We start from the raw sequence: 26,349 nt of genomic DNA, 5'->3' as shown, positions 1-26,349 counted from the left end.
GGTCCAGGAGTAGCCCAGATTGGGTACCGGATGAGTACTGCCCTGGGATGGCACTATGCGATACAATCCGTCCCTTTGTGCTTGCATCCCACACCTAGAGGGGGGATAAAAGCCTCTGCAAGAATCTCCTTAACCTTTTATTTCCATCAGAAGAAGGATGGAAAGGGTCAAGAATGCAAAGAGAGCCTTGGTGGAGACACATGCAGCCTCGAAGCAAGTTTTGGGGTACTCATGCTAGTTTGGAAGAGACTGGTGACAACAGCACAATGGTATGTGCATTTACTTGGAAGTATGTCTTCCTGTGTCCAACATGGTTAAGTCCCAGTAATGTGTATGTGTTTAAGACTGCAAACCAACCGAGCTGGAATATCGAGCTGCAATTTGACGCAAATGCACAGATAACACAGTATTGCTGCTGCCTGCAAGGTCCCGTCAGAGCCTGAATGACCTGACTATTTTGCCACAGGTAATATAATCCTGCAATTAAAAGCATACCAGTATCTAACACCCACAGTAAAATATGGCATGCACCATTCTCATGGTGCGCGTACACCCTAGCACAGTGATGGCAAACGTTTTAGAGACCGAGTGCCCAAACTGCAACCCAAAACTCACTTATTTATCACAAAGTTCCACATCCCTCTGGTTTTCTAGTAACAACCTCTGGCAAACTCTGTGCTGGGGCTATGGCGTGTGTACCCACAGAGAGGGCTCTGAGTGCCACCTCTGGCACTCATGCCATAGGTTCTCCACCACTGCCCTAGCAGAAACAAAACTGGGACTAGAAAGGAAATTGTCTCTACTATTCCAAATTCTGATACAGTTAAACCTTGCTTATATATCCTTTATAATAGCTTAAATGTCCTAAAGGTGTCAGACCCCATTTGATCTTGGACGCTAAGTAGAGTCAGCCCTGGTTAATACTTGGATGGGAGACTGCCAATAAATACCTGGTACTATAGGCTAGATTTCAGAGGAAGGAACTGGCCAAAACCACCTCTGTGTATTTCTTACCTAAGAAAACCCTGTGAAATTCATGGGATTCCCAAAAGTCATCAAACAAATTGAAGGCATATGCACACAGATACCTATATTCTCTAAATTCTTGAAAGAACTGATAGCACCATAATTGCTACATTTTGCTTTGAAACCCTTCAGTAATGAGCATTTAAAAACTATGGGAATCATAGTTCAACACTTCCAGAACACATTCAGAGGAACACACAAGCTAGGAGATGCTGCAGCAGTATGCTTTTGCCTGAGCCTAATGGAAAAGGTAAGATTTCACCCCTCTGTTACTCTCCCCACACAGGCACTGAGTGAACTGACTGTTAACCTCTTTTGAAATTTGAACTTAATTTTAACTAATGGAAATAAGTTGAGGACAAAAGGAGGAGAGAGAAATGAAGACTTTAACTAACTGGGATTGATTGGTTAATTAATTAATTAATTAATTAATTAATTGTGACTGTCCCTGCCAAATTGGCAAAATTGGAGGGTATAAAAATTTACAGGGGTTTATGGGCCATTGTCCCTCACTTGTAACTTTCCCTTTATTTTTCACCATTAATTCCATTTTAAGGATTAAAATAGGGAATAACTATATAAATGTTGTTATTATTGTGTGCCTTCACCCAGTATGTTTCCATGGCTGGGTGGGGATTCGAACCATCATCTCCACAGTCTTAGCCCAACATTCAAATCACTACTATGCCTTTTAATTGTTAGGATGAGGAGCACTCCATCTGGAAGCACACAAAATAGGAAAACCTAGCCTGTTTTCCACATACCATACTATTTGCAATGGCTATTCTTTATTGTCATTTACATTTTTGTACTGGCTTAGTGGAGGCAAACTGAACACAATAGGATAGAGTTCCAGGCCCTTTCTTTCATTTTAAAAAAATCATTTTTTTCATGAAAGAGATGGGAACAGTTTCTATGGGAAGACATCAGGGAATTTAAAAAAAGAGTTGTAAAAATATTTGTCATGTTTTAGTTGGCACAACTCCTCAATACAAGAGATGCTGATCTACAGTATGCCACATATCAGTGCATGACCATGCTGGGCGCTGCTAACACATGTGTGCAAGGAGATATTTGCAAAGAGTAGATCCAGGTGATTCATGGGAGAAAGTAGACCCAGGTGATTCAGAGGTGAAAGAACTATATCTTCCCACATGAGCTTCCCCAAACTCTAAGACACTTTTCTCAGTCTCACCACCTTCACAGACACATGAGAAAGGGCCTTCTCTGTGGCTGTTCCTACATCCTGGACTTCTCTTCTTCAGAAGGCTAAGCCGACTCCCTCTTTCCACCATAAAGTAAATACTTTTTTTTCCCAGTGGGCATTTGGAAACGCTTTGCTTTATACCATGGGTTTTCTGTTTTAAGTTGTACTCTTAGTGCATAGCAAATCTATGCCACTTCTGAATATTCCACACATGCTGTTTTATAAAATAAGCAGCCTTTCATATGCTTATGAACTAGTAATTTTCATTTACTTCAGTGACATTCTATAGTATTACACATCCCCTAAGGAAAAATATTCTGAAAATATTTTTAGGAGCTGTCATTTCTTACAGCAAGTACCAACAAAACATTGACTTATATCAGGTTGCTGTTAACTTGTTAAGTTAAATTAGGATTCTTATCGTCAACACATATTGCAGACGTATTGGCTTGGATCCAGAATTCCAGTAAGTGGAACTCAGCTCATAGGATGTTTCAGAGGAAAATGGAGGTGGGATGTAATTTCCATCAATTCCTCCTCCTTGCTGCAGCTCCCTAAGAAGGTTCCTTGACAGATGGGGTTTTCTGGAATAGTATGGGATATAGCATGGGATGCTTTGTGGTTGGGGGAGAGAAATTTGACCCCAAAAGACCACCCATATTCCCTGATGTCTTCCCATAGAAACTGTTCCCATCTCTTTCATGAAAAAAGTTCTTCCACTTGTAGAAGAGAATCCCTTGACAAAATATTTTTTTTCCTAGACAATAAGGTCTAGTGAGCAAAATACCATTACGTCCAGAGAGGTCTATCCAACATCTACAAAAACATGCATAGGTTTCCCTCCAAATGACTCCTATGTGACTGTACTGATACCTCTCTGTGCCCCAGAAATATTCAGAATTTCAGTTTTCTAGCTTTTCTGAGGAAAATAATACATCTGTGGTTGTTACATACCTTTAAGTATCTAACACTCAGGTACTGTGTATACCTCTGAGTTATGGTGACTCTATCTTGGCAAGATTATTTCAGAGGTCTTTCCCTTTCTATAAGGGTAAAAGAGTAAAAAAGTTTCCATGGCTAAACAGAGATTTGAACCCAGGTCTCCCAGAGTCCTAGTCCAACACTCTAACCATTGCAATACCCTAGCTCCTAAAATATAATGTAAAGTGATATGTTAAACCATTTCGAACCCTGTGGAAATTTATTCTGTAGCTATGACCTAGCAAAATTTTGAACTCAGCACATCCATAAGCCAACCTTACCTATAAAATAGACAGATGCTGTAACACCCACTCTTCCAGAAACTGTTATAGCAGCCTCATAGACAACAACAATGTTTTAATTTACACATCCTGTATAAATGGTCTGGAGTCACTCTTGGGAATTACTGGTTAGACTTTTTGAAATATTCACAAATACTCTTTTAACTACTCAGGATGAAAATGTGAAGGTTATTTGGGAGAAATTTTAGCAGAAAATATAAGGGGTAAGAATCATGCAGCTCCCCCAAAGTTGTCCTACTGCAGTTCCCAGTATTGCTTACCATTGACTATGCTAGCTAGGGCTGCTGGTACTAGCACATCAACAACATCTGGAGGACTGTATAATTCTCACCCTGAGCTAACTATAGAGGCACTCCCATTGCAACCTATCAAGTGAGAAGGCTCAGCACAAATAGGCCATGTGAGTGATCTGGAAGGTAATGTCATTTTTGCAGAAGAGGCCTCCTTGAGATGTGGGGCCACCTTAATCTCCTTATAAAGAACTATTCTAGGCTTAATAACCAATAGAGTTTCTCAGCTGCACCTGTCCCTACACTGATTCACATCTTTCTGCCCAGTAAATTTGTACCCGAGTGTAGGAATGGGATGGAGATCTGTGTGTGCTGCTGTTTTCAGAAAGCCAAGAGGGTTTATCCAAAAAGTCCCAGTTTCAAGCCCTGATATTTCCAGCTAAAAGATCTCTCAAGTGCCCACCTTTGACAGTGTGGAGCTGTTACCAGTGAAAGTAAACAATACTATGAATTCTGTGTGTGGTGGCTTCATATGTGGTCTTGAAGATGACATCAAGTTTCCTGGGTCTTGGAGTGCAGCCAGTGTTGACTCTCCTTAAACAGCAAGGCTGCTTCTAGTGCCAAAAGGTACTGGGCACCAACAGAGTCTCCCTCCTAGAGGGTCAGGAGACTGCATTGGGAAGGGCGCAATAAGCAAAAATCTGTCCGTCTTTCTTCTATCTGGTTTGAAGAGTTCCACTTCACACAGTTCTGGATCCCATCCATTGTATCTGGGTGGATTATGGCCTCTATATCATACCGAATAAGTTGTGTGTTTTAATCAGACATTAAAGAAGTTTTTCAAGGTTCTGAGCTCTATTCCCAAAACAGATTCAGCACTTTGGATAGCTCCTTTAAAATTCAGACTTAAACCTGTTCCCTAAAGAAGAGAAATCAATACTATTACAATCTGGAAAATCTGCAAACTATAATGCAATATTCCCACAATGCATAATCAAGTGAAACTGCAAGACATTTGCAACATTGGACTCAGTTTCTTGCCTCAGCGAGAAGGAGAGATTTCTTCTTTTGAGGGGAAAAAAATCAGTTCTTCCAAAAATTAATTATTATTAGCCTGGTATTCTTTTCTCTTCTTTTCCTTTCTAAGTTTTGCTTATACACAGATGAAATCAACACTGGAAGGTCCAGCTTGACTTCCTACCCCACCCACCCCAAAACAAGGCAGCAGCCATGGGAGTTGTGCTGTGACATTGAGGATGTCTTATCTTTCCCAGAGACTTGCTTGGTAAGCCTGGAGGATCAGATTTCCTGTAATAATTTGACTGAAAATGGTTGTAATTTTGCAAAATCAAAAAGTCACATTGTGCAAGAGTACAATAAAGTACACAGGATACAATATTTCTTCAGGAAAAGAAATGACAGAGAAAGCAGAGGTAAGCAGATGCCATGGGAAAGGTTATTCAGCAAAAAATCCATGATGGGAAGAAATGAACTATTAAACATGTCTTATCTTTAGAATTAGCAATTCAGGGGTATCCCAAGCCCTGATATTTTAGAGCCAAAACCTGAGACCTAGGGATGATCTCTTGTGATATCACAGGGGACCCAGTCCTGATGTTGTTAGAAAGCTGATATTACAAGGACAGCCCCTGATGATATAGCACCTTTGAGACTAACTGAAAGAAATTGGCAGTATGCACTTTTATAGATTTCATTCTACTTCCTCAGATGCATTTGGTGGAGTTGAAGCCAGGGACAAACATATATATGCAATTGGTATGTGAAAATGTCAATTCAAATTACAAATCCTTTGTGTATGGAAATGAAGTGGCAAGTCCAGTGTTAACAATGGTCATTTGTGAACAAAGGCATTGGGAACTAGCCTTTGTGCATGGAGATGGAGTGGCAAATCCAGTTTGGAAATGGAACTAGCCAGTGGTGAAGAGAATAGATAAATGCAGGATGCCCCGATGAGGATGGGGGTCAGATAGTGTTGAAATGTGTGTAGTGAGCCAGGAAGCCATCATCTTTGTTCAGTTCATTGCTGAAAAATGGTAGTCTGTGGATGAACTCCAATTCTGCTATTTTTCTTTCCAATCTACCTTTGTAGTTGTTTTGTTCAAGGACTGCCATTCTGAGGTCTGAGATGGAATGCCCAGGGAGACTGAAATGTTTTCCAACTGGTTTTTGTGTATTCCTATTCCTAATGTCTGGTTTATGTCCATTTATCCTCCGGCACAGGAATTGGCCTGTTTGCCTGATGTAGAGAAATGATGGGCATTGATGACATAGTATGGCATAAATCACATTGGAGGAAGAGCATGTGAAGGCCTCCCTAATATTGTGGGTGATGCCATAGGTCTTGTGATGACATTACCTAGATGAATGTGTGGGCAGAGTCAGCAGTTGAGATATGCCATGCCAGGATGTATGGTCCAGGGAAAAGTCTGAGTTACAAAAACAGCTCTATTCCTAATCTTGTAGTTTTTACTCCCTTCATCTCTCTTCCTTTGTACTCCTCATTGTCAGTGAAGAAACATTCTATATACAGGAATGTAAAAAGAGTTCATGAAAAATTCATGAAAATTAATTTCCATTAACAATTTTTCCCATTTATTTTAATAAATGTACTCAAAACAAGGTATAATGAAGCCTCAGACTCAAGCAATTCTTCATCACACACAGCAAAAATGGGGGGAAGGGATTGAACACCATTGGTAACTCAATTATAGCCAATGGGATAGCAGTCTTCTTGTTTTATTTATTTTGTTTTATTGTTCCTTATCACCCTGAAAGCCAACTTTCATAAGGTTTTATTTCACTGACACTGGACTCCAAGTAGTGTGAGACAAATCTCTAGAAAGGTAGATGCTAGACATATCAAGCTCCAGGAACAGTTTTTTGATTGAACTGCCCATTAACACTTTATTTTACGGAACAGCCTTGCAAAATAATCAAAAGAATTGCTAGTTACAATATGTCACATATCGCTAAAGCTGTTTTACTTGGCTGTTTAACTGATTTGGTCATTACAGATGAGTTAATCTCAAACAGACAAATCATTTCTCCTCATTCAAAATTAATAAGAAGTTCTACCTGAATTGGTACAAAAGTGTCTGAGCACTAGCTTTTTTAACTAAACTCACATACTAGAAGAACCAGTAAAGCACAGTTTTGTTGTTTGTTGTTAACTGCTCTCAAGTCAATCTCAACCCATGACAACCCTGTGGATGAGACATCTCCAAGACTCCCTGTCCTCCACTGCTCTGCTTAGGTTCTGTAAACAGTTTACAGATATGTATTCATTGAGGAATGTAATGTATAAATCTATGCCTATTCATACAATTTTTGTTATTACAATCAGCAGCTAGGCGTTTTCATGTCAGTGAGGGTGAAGAATCTGTTCCAGCTTTTAATGTGAAATGTAGTGTCCAAAGTGCTGAATTCAGTTCCCAGATGAGTTCAGCACCTGGGCTAGCTCCTGTAAAGTTCAGGCTAACCCATAGAATGGACTTACTCCCCCACTGAGATGGAAGCCACCAGCTGCCACTGTGCATTACTTACTTGGCATTCTTATAAGCACCCCGCAAGGTAAATCAGTATTATTATTTCCCATATTTCAGATGGGAGAATGAAGAAGAAAGGAAGTGCTAAACTACTTCAAGCCACTGGAAAAAAAATTCTATGCTAGAATCTTGAAACCTTTGACCCCACATATCCACAGATTCTGCATACACATATTTCACCATCTGCAGGTTGAAAATGTTTTTTAAAAAATCCAAAAAGCAAACCTTCATGTTGCCATTTTATATAAGGGACACAATTTACTATGCCATTGTATATAATGGGACTTGAGCACATGGATCTTGGTTTGAAAGGGAGGGGGACAGAATACCTATCCAAACCCCAGCAGATACCAAGGATCCAAAGATATTCTTAAAATTGGAAGCAGGAGGTTGTAAGTGGCATAGTTACTTTTAATGAATTATCCCGATGTTAAGGGGACAATGCGATCATTTTGAATATATATTTCAAAGCAACATAACAAGTGGGAACAGAGTGTGTGTGCGCTTATATGTGTTTTGAGTAATAACTTTACTTACTTATAATATTATCTTTTAAGGAGATTTTTAAGAGAAAATTTGAGCAAAATCTTTCAAGTTTAATCTTATCAGTCCTAGGGCAGCATCCTATTAGTAACATCTAAGTCCACCTTATGATTGTGAATATTGTTTTTAGTCATCTCAGAGATTGGTATTTTCTTCCAGCTCCTATAATGATTAAAGCCCTACCCTCAAGAATGCATTTTTTTTTTCTGCAAGAGCCACCCTGAACAGCCATTTTGTAGCAAGTCGGAAATGAAGGGTGGGAGAAGAGAAGCATTTGCCTATACTCCAGTCCAGTGGGAAGATGTTATTAGGCTGTGTTTGGTTATGAGGCCTAGCCAGATGCTCTTCCAAATCCTGCTCAGTCTGCCAGACACAGGATGGCCATTCTGGGGGGCTATCACAGCAAAACTGTGAATCCTGGGGTGATGAATGGGGAACCATAATGGGGTCTACCTGATGACCTCTTACACTACACTAGGCAACATGGGGTATCAACCTTAATGTATTTTTAAGCCAATAAGTATTATAATGAGCAATGTAGAATCACTATTGTTTTTAGAAATTGTAATAGCAATGAATTGTTAACTCGTTACATATTACTATAAATTATTATGAAAAAATAGCTTCTCCAGCACTGAAATCTCTGAATGTATATTGTTTATTCATCTTTCCAAATGAGACACATATAAAGACTATGCTAAATATTTATTGTAAAGAGATGCAGAATATATTTTTCTTGATTTTGAAAATATCCACATTAACTTTTCTGTGTTCTAGTTACAGCCATGGACATATAAGTTTTAGAGCTACAAGAGGGCTACTTGAAACCAATGACACTTTATCAAATACGAGATACAAACAGGAAAGAGAAATATGAGCTAACATGAGCTGATCTGCATGGAGATTAAGCATGTCTAAAGATTATCTAGAGTTTGGCCTGATTATTTTCATATATACAGTACTTCAGTCAGCCCATAATTTGTGAGCACATACACTTAGTTAAGGGGCCAGGTAGAACTAGCAAGGAAGAGTCACTTTTGCCAAAACAGGAACGATGAAAATCTAGCTCCTTTGTCTGTTTTCAGTGTAGCATTGTTTTTAAAAAGATCAAAATGCTGTATGGAAAGCTAGAGAATAATTGCACACACATTGTTGGAAGGGTCTACTTATGTATATATATGTATATTTATTTATTTCCCCACCTTTCTTCCAGAATGGGATCAGGGTCCAAAGCCCACGGAAGTAATAATCCAGTTTGAGACCACTTTAACTGCCCTGTCTCAATGCTAGGGAATTCTAGGAACCATAGTTTTGTGAGATATTTAGCCTCCTCTGTCAGAGTTTTGGTGCCACAATAAACTACAGTTGCCAGGATTCTCTAACACTGAGCCAGGGCAGTTAAAACAGTCTCAAACTGGATTTTTTCTGCAGTGTGTTTTGGACCCCAGACTCTGACATTTGGGCTCAGTCTCTTCAGTAATAGCAGTGGCTGCACGTGAGAGTTTGGAATAAACCTCTGGCTTCATAAGCAGTTCTCCATACACAAAAGCACCGCTTCATTGGACAGTGGCCAAAAACCTGAAGGCTTTCAAACAAAGATCAGCAATGTTAATCAAACAACAGCCAAGTCAGAAAACATTTTAAATGGCACAATTAACACCTGAGCTTCAAGGCCTAGATGGCTTTGCTGTTGATACCATAATATCATTTGATTCCTGAGGTATCAGAGCAGCCTCAGTCAGTTTTTAATTATTCAACAGTAGGATGTTCTTCTAGACTTCCTGGAGTCTATGGTAATTTTCAAAAGTTTCAGACACGTGAGGGCATTTAAAGTATTTTTGTTTATTTTTTTAAAAAAATGTTTGCTGGCATAACTTGCCATAGCTGTATGTTATAGCACATATTTTTGATTACCAGCTTGTACATCAGATTTTCTCTGTTCAAAGCTCTCTGACTTGAAGGCCAGACTAAGGCTTGTTCGTGTACAAAATGAATTTTCCACAAACATATTCCAGCATAGCGACTGTTCATTATTAACATTTCTTTTTTCCCTATGTACTTCTGAGGACAGAATGAATTATTTTCTATTATTACAATGGTAGATCCCCATCACACTGCAATCAATTTGCTTGACTCTAAAAACAAAAGTGGGATGGGGAAATATGTACAGTCTCATTTCTGATGAAATTAACTTGGATGTACTAGGTTAGAGACAGTATTCAGTGTAAATAACAGATATAGGCCTTCCCCTTGGTAGATTTCATACAATTTAGGGGGAAAAATTCTAGGAGCAGAATCAGTCAGGAGCTATAGTATACAGCCATTTGGAAATCCTTTGAAAGCCTGGCCGTTTATCTAATTTTTCGGTTTATCTTCAACCTCCTTGTATTATCCTCACTGATTTGTTCTGCTGCTGCTAAAAGTACTGGTACAGCTGAGTTGCACAGAAGCCCTTGGCACATAATGTTGCATCAGGAATAAGGAGCCTCTTTCAACCTGACAGCCAAATTCAATTTCAGAGAAGTTCTCAGAGACTGAACCCCAATGAGACCAAGAGTGCCAACATATTTCATTTTAAAGCTGTTACTGCCAGTAACTAAGCCTTGGGATTTTAGCATTTAAGTCTTTTGCTGTATGCCTTCAATCTGGCATCCTTCATTTCTCATGGCATCCCTGTGAACCTATCACAGGGTTTTCTTGAAAGATTTGTTCAGCAGGGGTTTGTCTTCCTCTGAGTCTGAGAGACTGTGACTTCCCCAAGATAACCCAGGTTTCTATGGCTGAGTGGGGATTCAGACCCTGGCCTTCTGCAGTCCTAGTCCAACACTCAGATCACTACATGACACTATCTCAACCCATTCTGTACAAAAACAGGGAACCTTTCAAATAATGGTATCATAAGGAAAGGGTATACCAACTGGGGAACCCCAGATTGTTGGGTTGGGACCACCAAAGTCCAAGTCAATTTATAGAGAACAGCAGTGTAACTTGTTTTATAAAACAAGCTGAACTGAAAAGGATGACATACGGATACTAGAGATTCCTTCTAGAAGTATGGTAAGCAGATATGAATGAATAGGGTTGCCAGAGTAAAAACTGGAGAGAACTGTTGTGCCTTTAATGGGGGAGGGGGATATCAGCAGGTGTTGTTTTATCTGGTTGTATGACAAACATCATCTGCTGAAATGCCCTCTTCTGCACAACCATTAAAGTTACAGGAGCCTTCTATAATTTTTAGTTTGGCAACACTATTAATAATCATTCCTAGAATCTGTAATGATATACAGTTGTCCCTCCATATTCGCTAGGGTTAGAGGAACAAGACCCCTGTGAATATGGGAAAAACCATATCTCTAGGTCCTCCAGTGCAACTCTGTGGTCAATGTCCAACACACACTGACCATAGAATGGCACTGGAGTAGCTACAAATGGTCTTTCAGTGCAACTTTTAGTTAAATTTGACCACAGAGTTGCACTGGACGACCTAAACAGTCCTAGAGAGAACATATTAATGAAATCCATGAATAATAAAAGCCGCAAATATGGAGGGATGACTGTACATCTATTTATCAGATTCAGTGCTTCATGAGCAAAAACCAAACAAACCAAAATGAAAAAGCATCCAATGAGAAGAGGAGAAAGACTGTAGCTTAGGGACAGAAGTTTACATGCACAAGGTCACCAGGTATGGATGGGAATAGATCCTATCTCAAACACTGGAAAGCTTCTGCCAGTCACTATAGACAACATTGAGATAATTGAACCTCTAACTCAGTATAAAGTCATAACTTTACAATAGTTTAGAAAGTGCAGATACCTCTACTGATCTTACTTCCATCTCCTTTACAATCAGTGTATTCATTTTCTAAGTTATGACCTCATCTCTGATAGCTACACAAGACATTCTTTGTTGTATTTGTTCTGCACTGCTTCATACCTCAGATTTCAACTGAAGTGCTGAAGGAAAAGTAAAGTGCTTCCTTATGGAGGACATGATAGGATTACTAAGTCAGCACACCTATGTTCCTCTGTGAAGAGACACATCAAATAAAAAGCCACCTTGATATGCCCTTGGTTGCAAGAGCCTTCTAATGCAGGCTGTGTCATGATTTATAAGAATGACTCATAATGTGGCATTATATTTAATATGATGTAATGCTGATGCAAAATGCCATTCAGTGAATTTCAATGTCACTAAAGAGAAAGCAGGAGAAAGTACAATTCAATAATTTCTTTCAAGTCACAATTAAAAGACTGTTCCTTGAAAGGTTCCAGCTTTTACACGCCCTTTCCTATTCACTGTCTGAAAATGCATTGCTGTTTTCTCTCATATAACTCATAAATAACAGACTTCCTCTGCTATAGTCACAGGGCCTCAGCAAAAAATAAACAAACAGGGGGGTGACTTTGCTAAAGACCAGACAGGAGCATTTCTCAACCACAAAGTGACTTTCAAGCAGCCACCTTGTGGCAGAGAATTGCACTGTGTTGTATATTGTTAACTATGAGTGTGACTTTTAAATGGCTGGTCTTAGGTAGAATCTGGTAGGAGCAGGAGGCAAGGCGAGAAAGAAAAATGTGAAAGAGAAGGCAGATTCTGAATGTGGCAGAATTTCCAATAAAAACTCTCAGAAATACCAGAATTAGATTCTTATGGGGGAAAGGTCAGACACAAAACAAACAGTAACCAAAATGGAACATCTTATCATGCAATAGTCACCATGCGAACCTGTGTGCCAATCCACAAAAGATGTCCCTCCTAAAACTGTAAAGAAGTCATCTTTTGTGGCTAGAAAAACATGTAAATAGCCACGCAAAAAAGTTAAGAAGGTAGAAAACTATCTGGGGTGTGAGGACATATGCCCTGTGTATCACACATAGCATGAACAACAATCTGCCAACTGGGCTGAGGCCACAGCAGTAAAGAAAGATGCCTTACACTTCCATTGCATCCATCTAGCTTATCCCTATCATTCACTGGCAATGGCTCTCAGGGGTTATAGGCATGAATTATTCTAAACCTACATGGAGATGATAGGGATTGAACCTAGGACCTTGAGTGTGTGTGTGTGTGTGTGTGTGTGTGTGTGTGTGTGTGTGTATATATATAGCATTTTACTCAACCAGCTTATCCCCATTTGCTTGATGCAATTTGCTCCTAGTGCTCAAGGAACAAATTCATTTTGTTGACACCAGTGTGATGACATGGAGACACTGTGTGAGACAGAGGTTTGTGATAGAGGTGCATGCTACCAGCATTCCACTCCCAATTTGATGGAAACATATGGTTCTGATGAAGTCATCCACAAAGGTTCAGTGGAATATGGCAGCCAAAAGTCTAAATGGACAGGGATCCAGAAAAATCCAAAGGAGGAATGTATATACCAAAGACATTTTAAGAGGGACATCCTGTATATGTGTTTAAATGCTAGTGCTAGATGCCTCCAGTACAAGAAGGGAGTTCAAGTGGACATAATAGAAACACTGACAGCAGAAGACCAATGATATACTTCAATTTAAGGATATAAACTCTATGGGAAGGACAGTGAAAGGCATAAATGGCTTGGGCCCGGGTTACTTAAGGGAATGCCTCTCCCTGCATAATCCACCCCGCACTCTCAGAACAACTGGTAAATTACTACTCAGTTATCCTAAGGTGAGATTGGCGACTACCCAGCAAAGGGCCTTCACAGCAGTAGCGCCTTCTCTTTGGAATGCCTTACCTGAGGAGATCCGCCTTAGTGGAATGGTTGAAGCCTTTAAAAAGGCATTAAAAACCCATCTCTTCCTACAAGCCTACCCTCCCAATTCCTTGTAATAATGTTTTCCCCCTATTGATTGTGATGTACTGATATTTAGGATTTTAATGATGTTAAATTATACGTTTTTTACTTAACATTTTGAATTTAATTTGTATTAATGTGTATTCTTACTATGTTATTCACGGTATTGTTTTTTATTGATATGTTGTACACTGCTTTGATCTTGGGAAAAGCGGTTTATAAATAAACAATTTATTATTATTATTATTATTATTATTATTATTATTATTATTATATTGGGGTACTGTAGTTCTGTATATCAGTAGTAGCATAGTCAAACAAACTAGAAACCTCCAATAAAGCATGCTCCTTCAGAGAATCACTGTTGGTGGTAACATCAGATAACTAAACTGATGATGTAATACTGGAGACATGATAATGTCTATCTGACCAGAATGTTCAGTATGAGCTGGAGATGAATAATGATTTCAGTTACCCTCACATAATCTGGGTAAATCTTTACTCCAGGCATGCCAGTGAGGTTGACTTTCTACATATTCTAATATTCCAGATGTTTTGGCTACAATTCTAAGAAGCCCCAGCCACCATGGCCAACAATCAGGGTTGCCCTCCTGTCCTAAATGACTCTGTCATATAGAACAGATGGCTATTATATCAACCAAAGGGAAGGTGATCCTGGATTCAATCTGTGCATTAAAGTTAAGACCTTTTTTGGCCCAAGCCTGTCCTAAGTGGTGGTGGTAGTGGAGGAGGAGGAGGATTGCTGTTATAATATGATTGCAGAAAAAGGAAGATTCTCTGTGCAGATGGAGCCTTATGTTCACCCAAACTCCCTGCCCCACCATCCTTATCCCTCTCCTCTCACAGTGACAGCTGGTAGCTTCCATGTCAATGAGGTTGTAATCCAGCTTTTAGTAGGAACTTTAAATGAACTATCCAAAACAGATTTAGCATCTTGGATAGCTCCTGGATAGTTTGGACTGAATCCCAGAGCAGATTTACCACCTCATTGTCTTGGAAGCCACTACTTGCTGCACTCATTTAAACAGTCACTCCCTCTTTAATTGAAAGTTAGGAAAGTAGATGATGTTATAGAAAATTGGTCTTGTAACAAAACATATGAGTTTTCGTATTCTGAAGTTTTATCATATATGAGCAAACACAATGGTGGCTCTCACAAATGCCTAAATTCTGTAAGAATATATTGGAAATAACATCCATATTCAATCCTTTTATTTACCTGTTATTCTTTCACCTATCCATATAGCTCCAATCATATCTTTTTCTTCTTGCTGGCTGCTCCCAGGCCCTGGAATTTCTTCCCTAGAAAGACCAGGATGGCCCTATCCCTATTCTCCTTTTGGCAGCAGGAAAAAGCATTTTTGTGCCATCAAGCTTTTAAAATGACAACAATTGGGCTTTGAAATATTGTGCAAGGTTTGTATATTGTATGCAAAGTTGGTATATAGTTTTTAATACATTTTAATATTTTAATGAATAACTGTTTAAACATTTTAAATTGTTTTTAACATTGTTTTTAACTTTTTATTTATGCTTTTTAATGTTTTTGTATTATTTTTAAATTGTATTGTTTTAAATTGATTGTTAGCCACCTTGAATCCCTATACTGGAAGAAAGTCAGATATAAGTAAATATGAATCATCATCATCGTCGTCATCATCACCCTCTGCTAAACCACAGAGCCAACAGACTCTGGCAGCGCTCCAAAAGTAGTTCATTGGTTCTACATTGGACAGGCATGTAAAGATCTCCACATCAAAATAGTTTCTGTGCCTGTTGGGAAAATAGTAGAGGTCTAAAGTCAGCACTTGCACTATCTGTCCTGCTAATACTGCCAACAAAGTGAAAACTTTCATGCCTAGCTTATTAGTGTTGAGTGCATACCGAGGGCCTTGGAGCTAGTTCCATCATCATGTTGTGCATCTGCATAATGTCTTTGAAATAAATGCCAGTATGAACACTTTTTCATAAGAATGGAGTGAGTCTGCAATGTGTTTTGTGACCTGGAGCTGATTTCTTCCTTCCTTCCAAGATATAGTTAATTTCTTCACATGTTATACTAATAGGCCCACTCAAATCTATGTCAGCCACACTATGTATTCAGAATGCTACATTAAAACCTGCAATAACTAATATATACAACCAGTAGTTGTATACACACATGAACACCCAGTGAACACATGATAGGATAGTGAGATTGCACTCCCTGACTATGATCCATGATGTCAACGTGCTACTGCTTGTATTTACTAGCAGTTGAACGTTCAGCATTTGTGCAAAGAAGTTCCTAATTGTGCATTTCAGGCAGGTAGGTTCACACTCATTTCTCTAGTTTAAGGAGAATCAGCATGGTGTAATATTTAAAAATGTTGGACTAGGATTCAGGAAGCCCAAGCTGAAGTCCTCACTTAGCAATTGTGCACACTGGAGGACCCTGGGCTAGCCATTCTCTCTCAGTTGAGTTGTGAAGATATAAATGTACACTGCCTTGAGCTCACTGGGTAAAAGAGAGTTATAATGGCATAAATAACTAAAGACAAGTGAACAGCCATTGGGTGAAAGGGTGGCCCCAAGCATCAGGAGCATAGCCAGCTGGTGAAATACAGATTATGTTAACTGCCCTCGAGTCAATCTCAATTTATGGTGACCCTATGAATAAGACAACACCAAGACCCTCTGTCCTCCACTGCTCTGCTTAATTCCTGCAACCCCATACCTGTGACCTCCTTACCAGAGTCCATCCATCTAGAATGTGGCCTTCCTCTGTTCCTACTTCACTCCACCTTTCCCAGCATTATTGTCTTTTCCATTGAGTCCTTCCTTCTCATGAGGTGTCCAAATTACGAGAGCCAAGATGGCCAGTTTGGTCATCTTGGCTTCCAGGGAGGTTTCCAGCTTGATATGTTCTTTTGTTTGTCCTTTTGGCTCTCCATGGGATCCTCAGCACTCTTCTCCAGCACCACATCTCAAATGAATTGATTTTCTTCCTATCATCTTTCTTAACTGTCCAGCTCTCATGTCCATACATAGTAATAGGAAATACAATGGTTTGTATATTTCTAACTTTTGTGCTCAGTTGTATATATCTTTGTATTTTAGAACCTTTTCTAGTTCTTTCATGGCTACCCTCTCCATTCTTAATCTTCTTCTGGTTTCCTAACTGCAATCCCCACTTCTATCAATGTTTGATCCCGGGAATGGGCATTTTTTTACTACTTCTATTTCTTCATTGTCTAGGTTGAATTCATGAAAGTCATTGGTGGTCATTGTTTTGGTTTTCTTTATGTTCAACATTAAGCCTGCCTTTGCACTTTCTTCTTTTATCTTCCTTAGTAGGTGTTCCAAGTCTGTGGGGTTTTCTGCTAGTACTATGGTGTCATCTGCATATCTTAGATTGTTGATAATCCTTCCTCCTATTTTCACTCCTCCTTCTTCTGTGTCCAAGCCTGATTTTCTCATTATATGTTCTGCATACAAGTTGAACAGATAGGGTGAAAGGATACAGCCTTGTCTGACCCCTTTCCCAATTGAAACAATTCTGTCTTTCCATGTTCTGTTCTGACAGTAGCCTCTTGTCCTGAGTACAGATTCCCCATTAGGACTATCAGATGTGTTGGCACTCCCATGTCTTTAAGTCATTCCATAGCCTTTCATGACCTATGCAGTCAAAGGCTTTGCTATAGTCTATAAAGCACATTTTGATTTTCTATTGGAATTCCCTGGTGAGCTCCATCAGCCATCTTATGTTTGCAGTGTGGTCCCTAGTGCCTCTTCCTTTCCTGAATCCTGCTTGAACCTCTGGGATTTCTGTCTCCATGTATGGTTGGAGTCTATGTTGCAGAGTTTTGAGCATGATTTTGTTTGCATAGGAGGTCAGTGCTATGGTCCTATAGTTGCTGCAGTCTCTTGTGTCTCTCTTTTTGTGGATGGATATGTATATTGATCGCTTCCAATCTGTTGGCCATCGTTTTGTTTTCCATATCTGTTGTCATATGTTGGTTAGTGCTAGAGTTGACTCTGACAATGTGGATTGCAGCAGTTCATTTGGAATATGTTCCTGGTGATTTGTTTTTCACTATTTCTCTTATTGCAGTTTCCACCTCTCTTTTTAGAATTTGGCTCTTCATTCCATGTGTCCTTCATTTTGTCATCTCTTGTGTATAATTCTTCTGTGTATTGCATCCAACGTCTTTTTATTCCCTCCTGGTCTTGAATTATGTTATTTTTATTCTCATAGTGCATGTCAGTCCTTAGTTTCAATTTTCCTTTGATTTACCAGATCTTGTGAAATAGATCTCTTGTTATTCCCTTTTTGTTGTTGTCTTCTGTTTTTCTGCATTAGTCATTGTAGTAATTTTCTTTATCTTTCCACACAAGCTGTTGTACTATTGCATTCATAATTCTTAGTTTGTTCCTATCTCCCACTCTACATATTCACTCTATATATTCACTCAGTCAAGGGGAGGGAGGAGAACAATGTTTCATATATATACAGGTTTTATACTTGTTTCTGCTGAGTGCCTTCAAGTTGTTTATGACCTATGGCAACCCAAAGGTAAACCTATCATGGGATTTGTTTGGCAAAATTTGTTCAGAGGAGGTTTGCCATTGCCATCCCCTGAGGCTGAAAACATGTCTCTCATGCAAGGTCACCCAGTGGGTTTCATTGCCGAGCAAGAAATCAAACCTTGGTCTCCAGAGTCCTGGTTGAACACTCAAACCATTACACCATACTGGCTCTCACACACTTTATGAACACTGTAATATTAAGCACTAAGAGCCAGCATGATAAAGCTCTGGCAACCAGGGTTCAAATCCTCACCCAGCCATGGAAATCCACTGGGTAGCCTTGGGCAAGTCACACTCTCAGCCTCAAAGCCAACCCACACCAAAAAATCTTGCAAAGAAAACCCTGTCACATGTTTGCTTTAGAGTCATCATAAGTCAGAAACAACTTGAAGGCACACACCACACATGCACTTGTTATACATCATTCTGACTCTTAAAACAGGTGGTGTTGGGGTAAGGTCTATTGCATGCAGAATCTTCTCATTCACTTCAAAGAAGTGGAGCACTTTATGCCTCTATAAACTGAAGCACTTCATGCTTTGTCATGCTTCTACTGTATTTCTTAACCATATAAAAACACCTGTGTGCATTATAGAGCTCCTGGCAGTGTTCACTTCTGTCATTAGACAAATGCAAGGATGTTTGTGCTTGCAGTTGAACAGTTTCAAAACTAGTACAAGGGTGAGATCCAATATAGGGTTTTTTGTGCTAAAGTCTGCATAACTAATTGTGCAAAAGAGTTGTACAACCAGTGTTTACAACCAGATGCACAACTGTTTGTGCAACCACTTTGCTCTATCTATTTTATATCTGGTTGCCAAGTGTGCAGGTGTTTTGGACAATAATTTGTGCAAAGATATAATCCACTGTGTTTCTACTAGCAAGCGTTTTCACTCTACTAGCAATAAATTGGATTTAGGCCAGATTGGCTTCCAAGTATATGAAGCCAGAGAAAGAGTTTTGCTTTTACACCCTCAGCTCCAATTGTTCAGGATGATCTGAAACTCTAACGAGACAAGCATTTACATGTTACAGACTTTTACTAGGACACAATGAAATATGAAATATAAACAAGACCTTTGAAATATAATGGCAAATTCAAACTGCATTTACGGCTCTAGATGTCACATCAGGGAGGGAGGGGAATACAAGGTAAGGTAAAACAAATAATTCTTGTCCTCTTGAATCTCCATCTTACCCCAAATACAATTTTTCCTGTGCCCACCCTAAGAGCTAAATGATCCCATTTAATGATGGGAAACAAATTACACATGACCAGACAGCACGTTAGTGGGTAAAATTGTGAAAAGGTTAGAGTTGCAGATAATATAGAGATGGAAAGGACCAGAAAATGCAAATTATTTGCACTTCTGCTTATCATCAGAAAGGTCACATCCAAAATAATTCTGTGAGTACCTTTTGGTCAGTTAATAAAGCCTTTCATGTATTAATCCATTTTGTAAGTGTGCTAGAGTCCTTGAATTATCTCCATGCATATAGCCAGCCTAAATACTCTAAAGGCACCCAGACCCATCTGATCTTGGAAGCTATGTAGAGTCAGCCTTGGATAGTACTTGGATGGGAAACTGCCAACAAATGCCAAGTACTGTAGACTATACTTCAGAGCAAAGACCTGGCAAAACCATCTCTGAGTATTCCTTGCCTTTAAAAACTGTGAAATTCATGGGGTTGCCATAAGTTGACAGGCCACTTGAAGACACGTGCATGCACATGTACAGTTAGTTATATGAATGCAATGAAGCTTGATATATTCAGAAATCAGAAATCAGATGGAACAATTATTATTGATAGGCAATGTTATCAGTACTATGCATTTATCCTTCAGTTCAGAGATCTAAAAACTTCATTATGTGATGCCAGGGCATCCTGCATATGTTTTGGTTCTGGCACACTGGGTACAAGAGAGAGTTGGAGCAGAGAGCAGCTGTGTTTTTCAGGAATAAGAAATTAAACTTAAAAGAGGTGATATGATCTTTATGTATGGATTTGGGAGGGATGGAAGAAGAGTACATTCCCTACAGAAGTTTTGCATTTGTATGTTTTATTTCTTTATTTTTATTTAGAGCTTTGAAGTTAGTTCCCATGATTTTTCAGCAACAAAATTTTCTGTAAATCAGTCCTACACTGGTACTTTGTGAGGTTCATGGAACTTTTGGAGACTCTAAATGTTCTGGGTTCAGTATAAAATATGCAATATTATTGCTCTGTGAGTGTGTGTGTGTGTGTGTGTGTGTGTGTGCATGCATGCACATTGTTTGAACTTTTATTATTGTGTTCATTTATAAATTGGTCCCATTTATAAATAGGGATTCATTTATAAATTGAATCCAAGGAAGCAGTACACCAGCCCAGTTCAAAGTAAACCAGACTACTTATTATGCATCTATTACTTGCTATATGCAAAACTAAACAAAAACCTTACTCGGGTATCACAAATAGTTGGCACATCTATGATTTAATTACTGCCTACAATTATGTTTAATTGGCATAATAGACATGACCCTTCAGATTTGATTGGGTATGATCATTCCTTCCCACTTCAAAAAGCCTGAATTCAGTCTTCTGATCCAATGTTTTGGAGCAGCATAGAAGTTATTAAAATTGTCTTTAAATCAATCAAAACGAGAAGCTCAAAAACATTAATATTTTGCTTTTCAGACCAGCTATTAGGGAGATCATTTCTGTATGTAAAGGACAACCCAAGGCATCTGGGCTACAAAAATAAGACCTAAACACTTCACCAGCAAAACCTGTGCAGAGTTTCAATAGGAACAGTTGGGTTAAATCTGTTGCACCAAAACTGACCAACGGCGAGATCTGGAGTTATCATTCTACATATGAAAATGGTATTGTGAGCAAGACCAGAAGAGGAGGGGGTTCCTCCTCCCTCTATAAACCCTGTAAATACTCAAAACCAGTGGAAGGAAACTTAGAGACCCTACAGAGAATTTGGGGGGGGGGGGCAGTGTACTTGATCACAGGGGAAGGAGGAACAAAAGTATCATTGATACTAGCCAATGTCCACTAAGTCACATTGGATTAAAGACAAAAGTGTATTTTGTCAACTGAAGGCCTAAAAGATTTGGGGGCATAACTAGGCTGTACTGGACAGCATGATGCCATCTGCATTGCAAGCCAAAAGAGCCACCGGGCACCACCTGTTCTGCTCCAGGCTCTGCCCAGCTTAAAATTGTCCACCCACATACTCCTGTCCACTATGCTATTGTTCTTGGTGTTGACTGTTTCCCAGCACCACTCTTCCTTCCTGTCCCCTTTGGGTAGACGTCTTCATCTTGCCTCCCTCATTTCAATAGCAGCAGGTGAGCCCTTGGGGAATTTCCAGTAGACTGACCAGCTCATTCCTTCAGGCTAGGGGGGACCTGTGGAGCAAAAAGGGCTTTCTATTGCTTGCCCCTGAACACTAGGCTGTACCCCTGGACAAATTTATTGTTAAGCATTCATAAATTAGATTCCCCTTCATCAGATGAAGTATTCTCCTTAATTAACAGGTACACGTGGTGTGGTGGTTAAGTGTTGGACTACACCTCTGGAGACCAGGGTTTGAATCCTCATTCAGCCATGAAACCCACTGGGTGATATTGTGCACATCACACTCCCTCAACCTCAGGGAAAAGCAATGGCAAACCTCCTCTGAACAAATCTTGCCAAGAAAACCCTGTGATATGGTTGCCATAAATCAGAAATGACTTGAAGGCACACAACAACAACAAATACAATGGGCCCTTGGTATCTGCTGGAGTTTGGTTCCAGGACCCCCTGTGGATACCAAATTCTGTGGGTGTTCAGGTCCCATTAATACAATAGATAGATAAGGTTTCCCTTATAAAATGACAAAATCAGTGTTTGCTTTTTGGTATGTATATGCTTTTTAAATATTTTCAAGCCATGGATGTTCAAATCTGTAGATAAAGAATCCATGGATATAAAGAGCCAACTGTATGTACATAAATGTAGATAACAAGAGCAACAAAGATTTTTGTACTACTGTAAATTTATTTGTTATAAGTATATAAGCATAACATCTGTATGAGCTTTCATGAATTATTGTTTGAACTTGGTGGTGAGGTGGGGACACATCAATAGAGAGGTCAGATGCAAGTTAAATGCAAAAAAAAAATACATCAACTAGTAGTTTCATTAAAGTTTAAATACATGTAAAACATAAGAGCATAAGAACAACCACAGCATATCAGACCTAACCCCTGTCTAGCCCATCATTCAACTTCCACAGGGACCATCCAGCTATCTGAGGGAAGACTATGGGCATGAGTGAGTGCAAAAGCAAAAGAATATTGTCTCCACTATTTGTTGTTGTTAACTTCCATCAAGTCAACTTCAACATATGATGAGCTTTTGAATAAGAGACCTCCAAGTCACCCTGTCACCAACAGCCCTGCTCAGGTCTTGCAGACTCAGAGCCATAGCTTCCTTTATGCAGTCTATCCATGTGTAATGTGTTCTGGAATATCTTACTGGAATATCCCACAGTCATCACTAGTAGCCAGTGTTAACTATAGCCTCCAAGAAAATAAACATAGGTGCTGTACAGACCGGCAAAAGCGCCGGCCTGCATACGTACTAGGGTTGCCTCGGGGCACTGCTTATATACGCCCCGCAACCCTAGTACATAAGCTGTACGTAAAAATGGCGGCACCCAGTACACATGGGTGCCACCATTTTGACGTGGCGGACGCTTAGCATCCACACATCCCAGCGCCATTGTGATGCCGCAAGTGCACCATTGGCACATTGTGGCATCACAATGGCGCTGCATAAAGAACCTGATTTTTAAGGGTTCTTTTTGCTCTGCGGGGAAGCCCCGCGGTCTGGAGGCTGCGGCTTCCTGCGGAGCAAACTAGGGTGGCGGGAGACCACCCGCTTTGGGCGGTCTGTATCCCGCCATAGTAACCATTCACAACAGCAGCAATCCATGATTAAACCTCATGATAAAGATATTCTAGCATATTAAGCAGCAATATCTATCATCAGTATAACTGTTCACTGAAACCTAATACCTGCAGTACAGTTTGGCAGATACCAGAATGACTATAGCTTTAAAAGAAAAGAAAAGAAACTGCTTCCACCTATCTGATCATGTGATAAATGTACTAGAGAACTAGGCTTTCTAAATTTCAAGATGTGCTGGAGCTCTTGGTTCCTGAAGATCACCTAATATTATTGTAAGACTAACAAGTCCCACCACATGAGAGCCAGCATAGCATAGTAATTTCAGCACTGGACTACAACTCTGGAAACCAGGGTCCAAATCCCTGCTCAGCCTTGGAATTCACTGGTAAATCTTTGCAAGTTACACTCTCTCAGACTCAGAGGAAGGCAAACCTCCTCTGAACAAATCTTGCCAAGAACAATTACTAACAACAGCCACCACCCTGCCCTTCCAATCCAAATCTGCCAAAGTGAACTTTCTATTTACAGATAGAAAAAACATTCTAGCAAGTAAATGGCATTGTGATAGCTAACAAAAATACAGCACTTACCCTTTACAGAAAAAGTTACCTACCAGAGATTTCTGACTTACAGATAAAGAAAGCCTGCAATGATACATGGCACTTGAGCTTCCATTTATCATGTATGATGACAAAAGATTAATAATGTTTGAATACAGAAAGGACTCACAATGCTTAATTTCCCACAAAAGAGATCCCTTCCACCCCCACGTCCAGGAGAGCAAACACTACTGGGAGAGAAAATAACTAATTATTGATCTTTTGAGGGTTAGCACATTAGATGGGCAGAAAAATCATGTAAGCCAATACCTGCCACCCTGAACGGATGTTGTAAAGGCTAGCTCAGGAGTTTCCTACAATGTGAGAATTGCCTTGTGCCTTTTAATCTAGATCAGTGGTGGCCTGTGAACTTGTGTCATTCTGTGAGCTAATGGCTGCAAGCCAAAGGTGAGTTTCCAGGAAAGAAAGAAACAGTGGTAGCAAAGGGCACAGATATGGTACCAGTCTTTGCCACATTTGGGGGAAGAAAATCCTGCCGGTCACCTATATCAGGCAAATTAAGATGCATTTACCCAGATGTCAGCATCCACAATACCACACATTTAACCTTAAAATGCTTTCATTATGCCTTCTTAGTTTTTACTTTATGTTTTATTACTGTGAAGTGCTGGTCTGGACAAATATTTGCCAGAAGGATAATCTGTCTGATCATGCTGTCCAAATGTTCATAGCCAGGAGTTGAAAAATGGCATTACTGTGAAAGAAAATGTGCATACAAGTTGCTGTAGAGATATAGGATGGCCACCTGAGGAGGTGAGCACAGGTGCCTACCTTTCGCCCCGCCTCGTTGTTGTGCAAGTTCATGAGGGTCCTGGCATTCTGTTTAATCTCCCTTGCATCCACAAACACTTTGGCGAATCCTATTCCATATCGGATGTCTGCGGAGCAGCCTCCCCATTTCCATCCTTCGTCTTTGTGATACTGTCCCTGTTTTTCCTTGTCACAGCCACAGTCGCTCAAGTTCCCCTGGGTGCAGGCAGCAGTGATCGCATGTGCTACTCCAGCAGCAATGATGGCATAGGTGAATGCTGCTTCTCTGCTCCCTGAAATTAGGACACATTGCTCAGTCAAGGATTGGACATTTGGAGGAAAGAGGTGGGGTGGGGTGGGATGGGGTGGTGGAACCAACAACTTGTGCAATTCTGTGTAATGGAAATGTTGCAAGGTTATTCATGCTATAGGTATGCAAGCATTAGCATTTCCTGATACTTTGGAATACTAGTCTCTTGTGGATGCTCAAGCACTCCTCAAAGAATCAGTACACATGTTGTAGTGAAGGCAACACATTTGGCTATGTCCATGTGCTTGAATTTACCAAACTAAAAGTCAAGTAGTCAGTACTTAATGATGCAAGCAAGGCTGCTCTTACTATACTTTAGTTTCACACAGGGTTGCCATGCAAGCAGGACCAAAGAAGAGGACAAAAAGGGACATAAATTGCATACAGTTTGCATGTGCAAATAATTCTCTTTAGATGTACCTTTAGAAATAATTATTCAGATTTAAAAAGTAATCAAGGACCTCCTATAACAGAGCAGAAGACTCTCACCGAGTGACATGTGTGCTGCCTGCTGAGTTTCCCATCTATGTAATTACTGTTGATGGTCAAGAATTCTAAATCATAGCCATATTAATCTGTAAAATTAGTATGCAAAGGCATTTTGTAGCACCTTTCAGACTAACTGAAAGAAAGAAGCTGGTAGCATGACCCATCCCATGCATCTGAAGAAGTAGATTCTTTTTTTCAGTTAGTTACAAAGTGCTATAAGATCTATTTGTATGTTGATGATCAACTTTAATGTTCTTGCTCTCCTTCCTGGACTTATACTGGACAACTTTTCAAACAGAGGCTGCATTCGTATAAAAGGCCACCATCAGACAAACCACCTTTCAGTTAAAAGACTGCCCTCTAAAAAGAAAGGCACATGGGCCAGAAACCTTTTGCTGATACATGCATGGATAAACTGGGACAACGGCCTTGGAGCTCAGATTATGCAAGCACTTGTGCTTTTATGTTCATTGTGCAAGGAAGTACTCAGTACCTAACTGTCCATAGGGATGCACCCTGGCACCATCAAGTTGTGTCTCATGACCAAGGAACCAGGAAATCCAGCACAGAAAACACTAGGGGGACTTTATACTCCATTAGATTTAGTGCTGGATCTTGGCCATCTTTTGTTGTTATTCTGACTGCCACCCCAAAATATTTATTTGTAGTTGATATGTGTATAATATGCATTAGCACATGGCTAAGGTAAGATCTTCTGGTCATGATACAATGGGTGAATATATTCCTTTCCAGCCTATACCAGTTAATTGTATAAGAACTGACTGATGCAGGTCCAAAACAGACTGCATAACTAATCCTGTCTGAGAACCCTTTAACTGCCCTGGCTCAATGCTAGGGAACTCTAGGAACTGTAGTTTTGTGAGACACTTAGTCTTCTCTGTCAGAGAGCTCTGGTGCCAAAATAAATGACAATACCAGGATTACCCAGCACTCAGCCAGGGCAGTTAAAGTAGTCTCAAACTGGATTATTTCTGCAGTGTG

At 39.8% G+C, this 26,349-nt stretch overlaps 1 protein-coding gene across 1 annotated transcript in view; it reads right to left on the bottom strand.

Annotated features, from left to right (window-relative positions):
* The window catches only part of LOC149321489 (protein Wnt-7a), a 65,522-nt gene that overhangs the window by 9,029 nt on the left and 30,144 nt on the right, over positions 1-26,349 (bottom strand). Inside the window, exon 3 of the mRNA XM_089523090.1 lies at positions 24,570-24,841. Within this exon, the coding sequence (XP_089379216.1) occupies positions 24,570-24,841 (272 nt within the window). The remainder of the gene's footprint in view (positions 1-24,569; positions 24,842-26,349) is intronic.

This window comes from Sceloporus occidentalis, unplaced genomic scaffold (assembly GCF_023333645.1).
Source record: "Sceloporus occidentalis isolate IW3139 unplaced genomic scaffold, rSceOcc1.0.p SCAF_1, whole genome shotgun sequence".
NCBI classification, from domain to species: Eukaryota; Metazoa; Chordata; class Lepidosauria; order Squamata; family Phrynosomatidae; genus Sceloporus; species Sceloporus occidentalis.
This window is presented reverse-complemented; position numbering and strand designations above follow the sequence as displayed.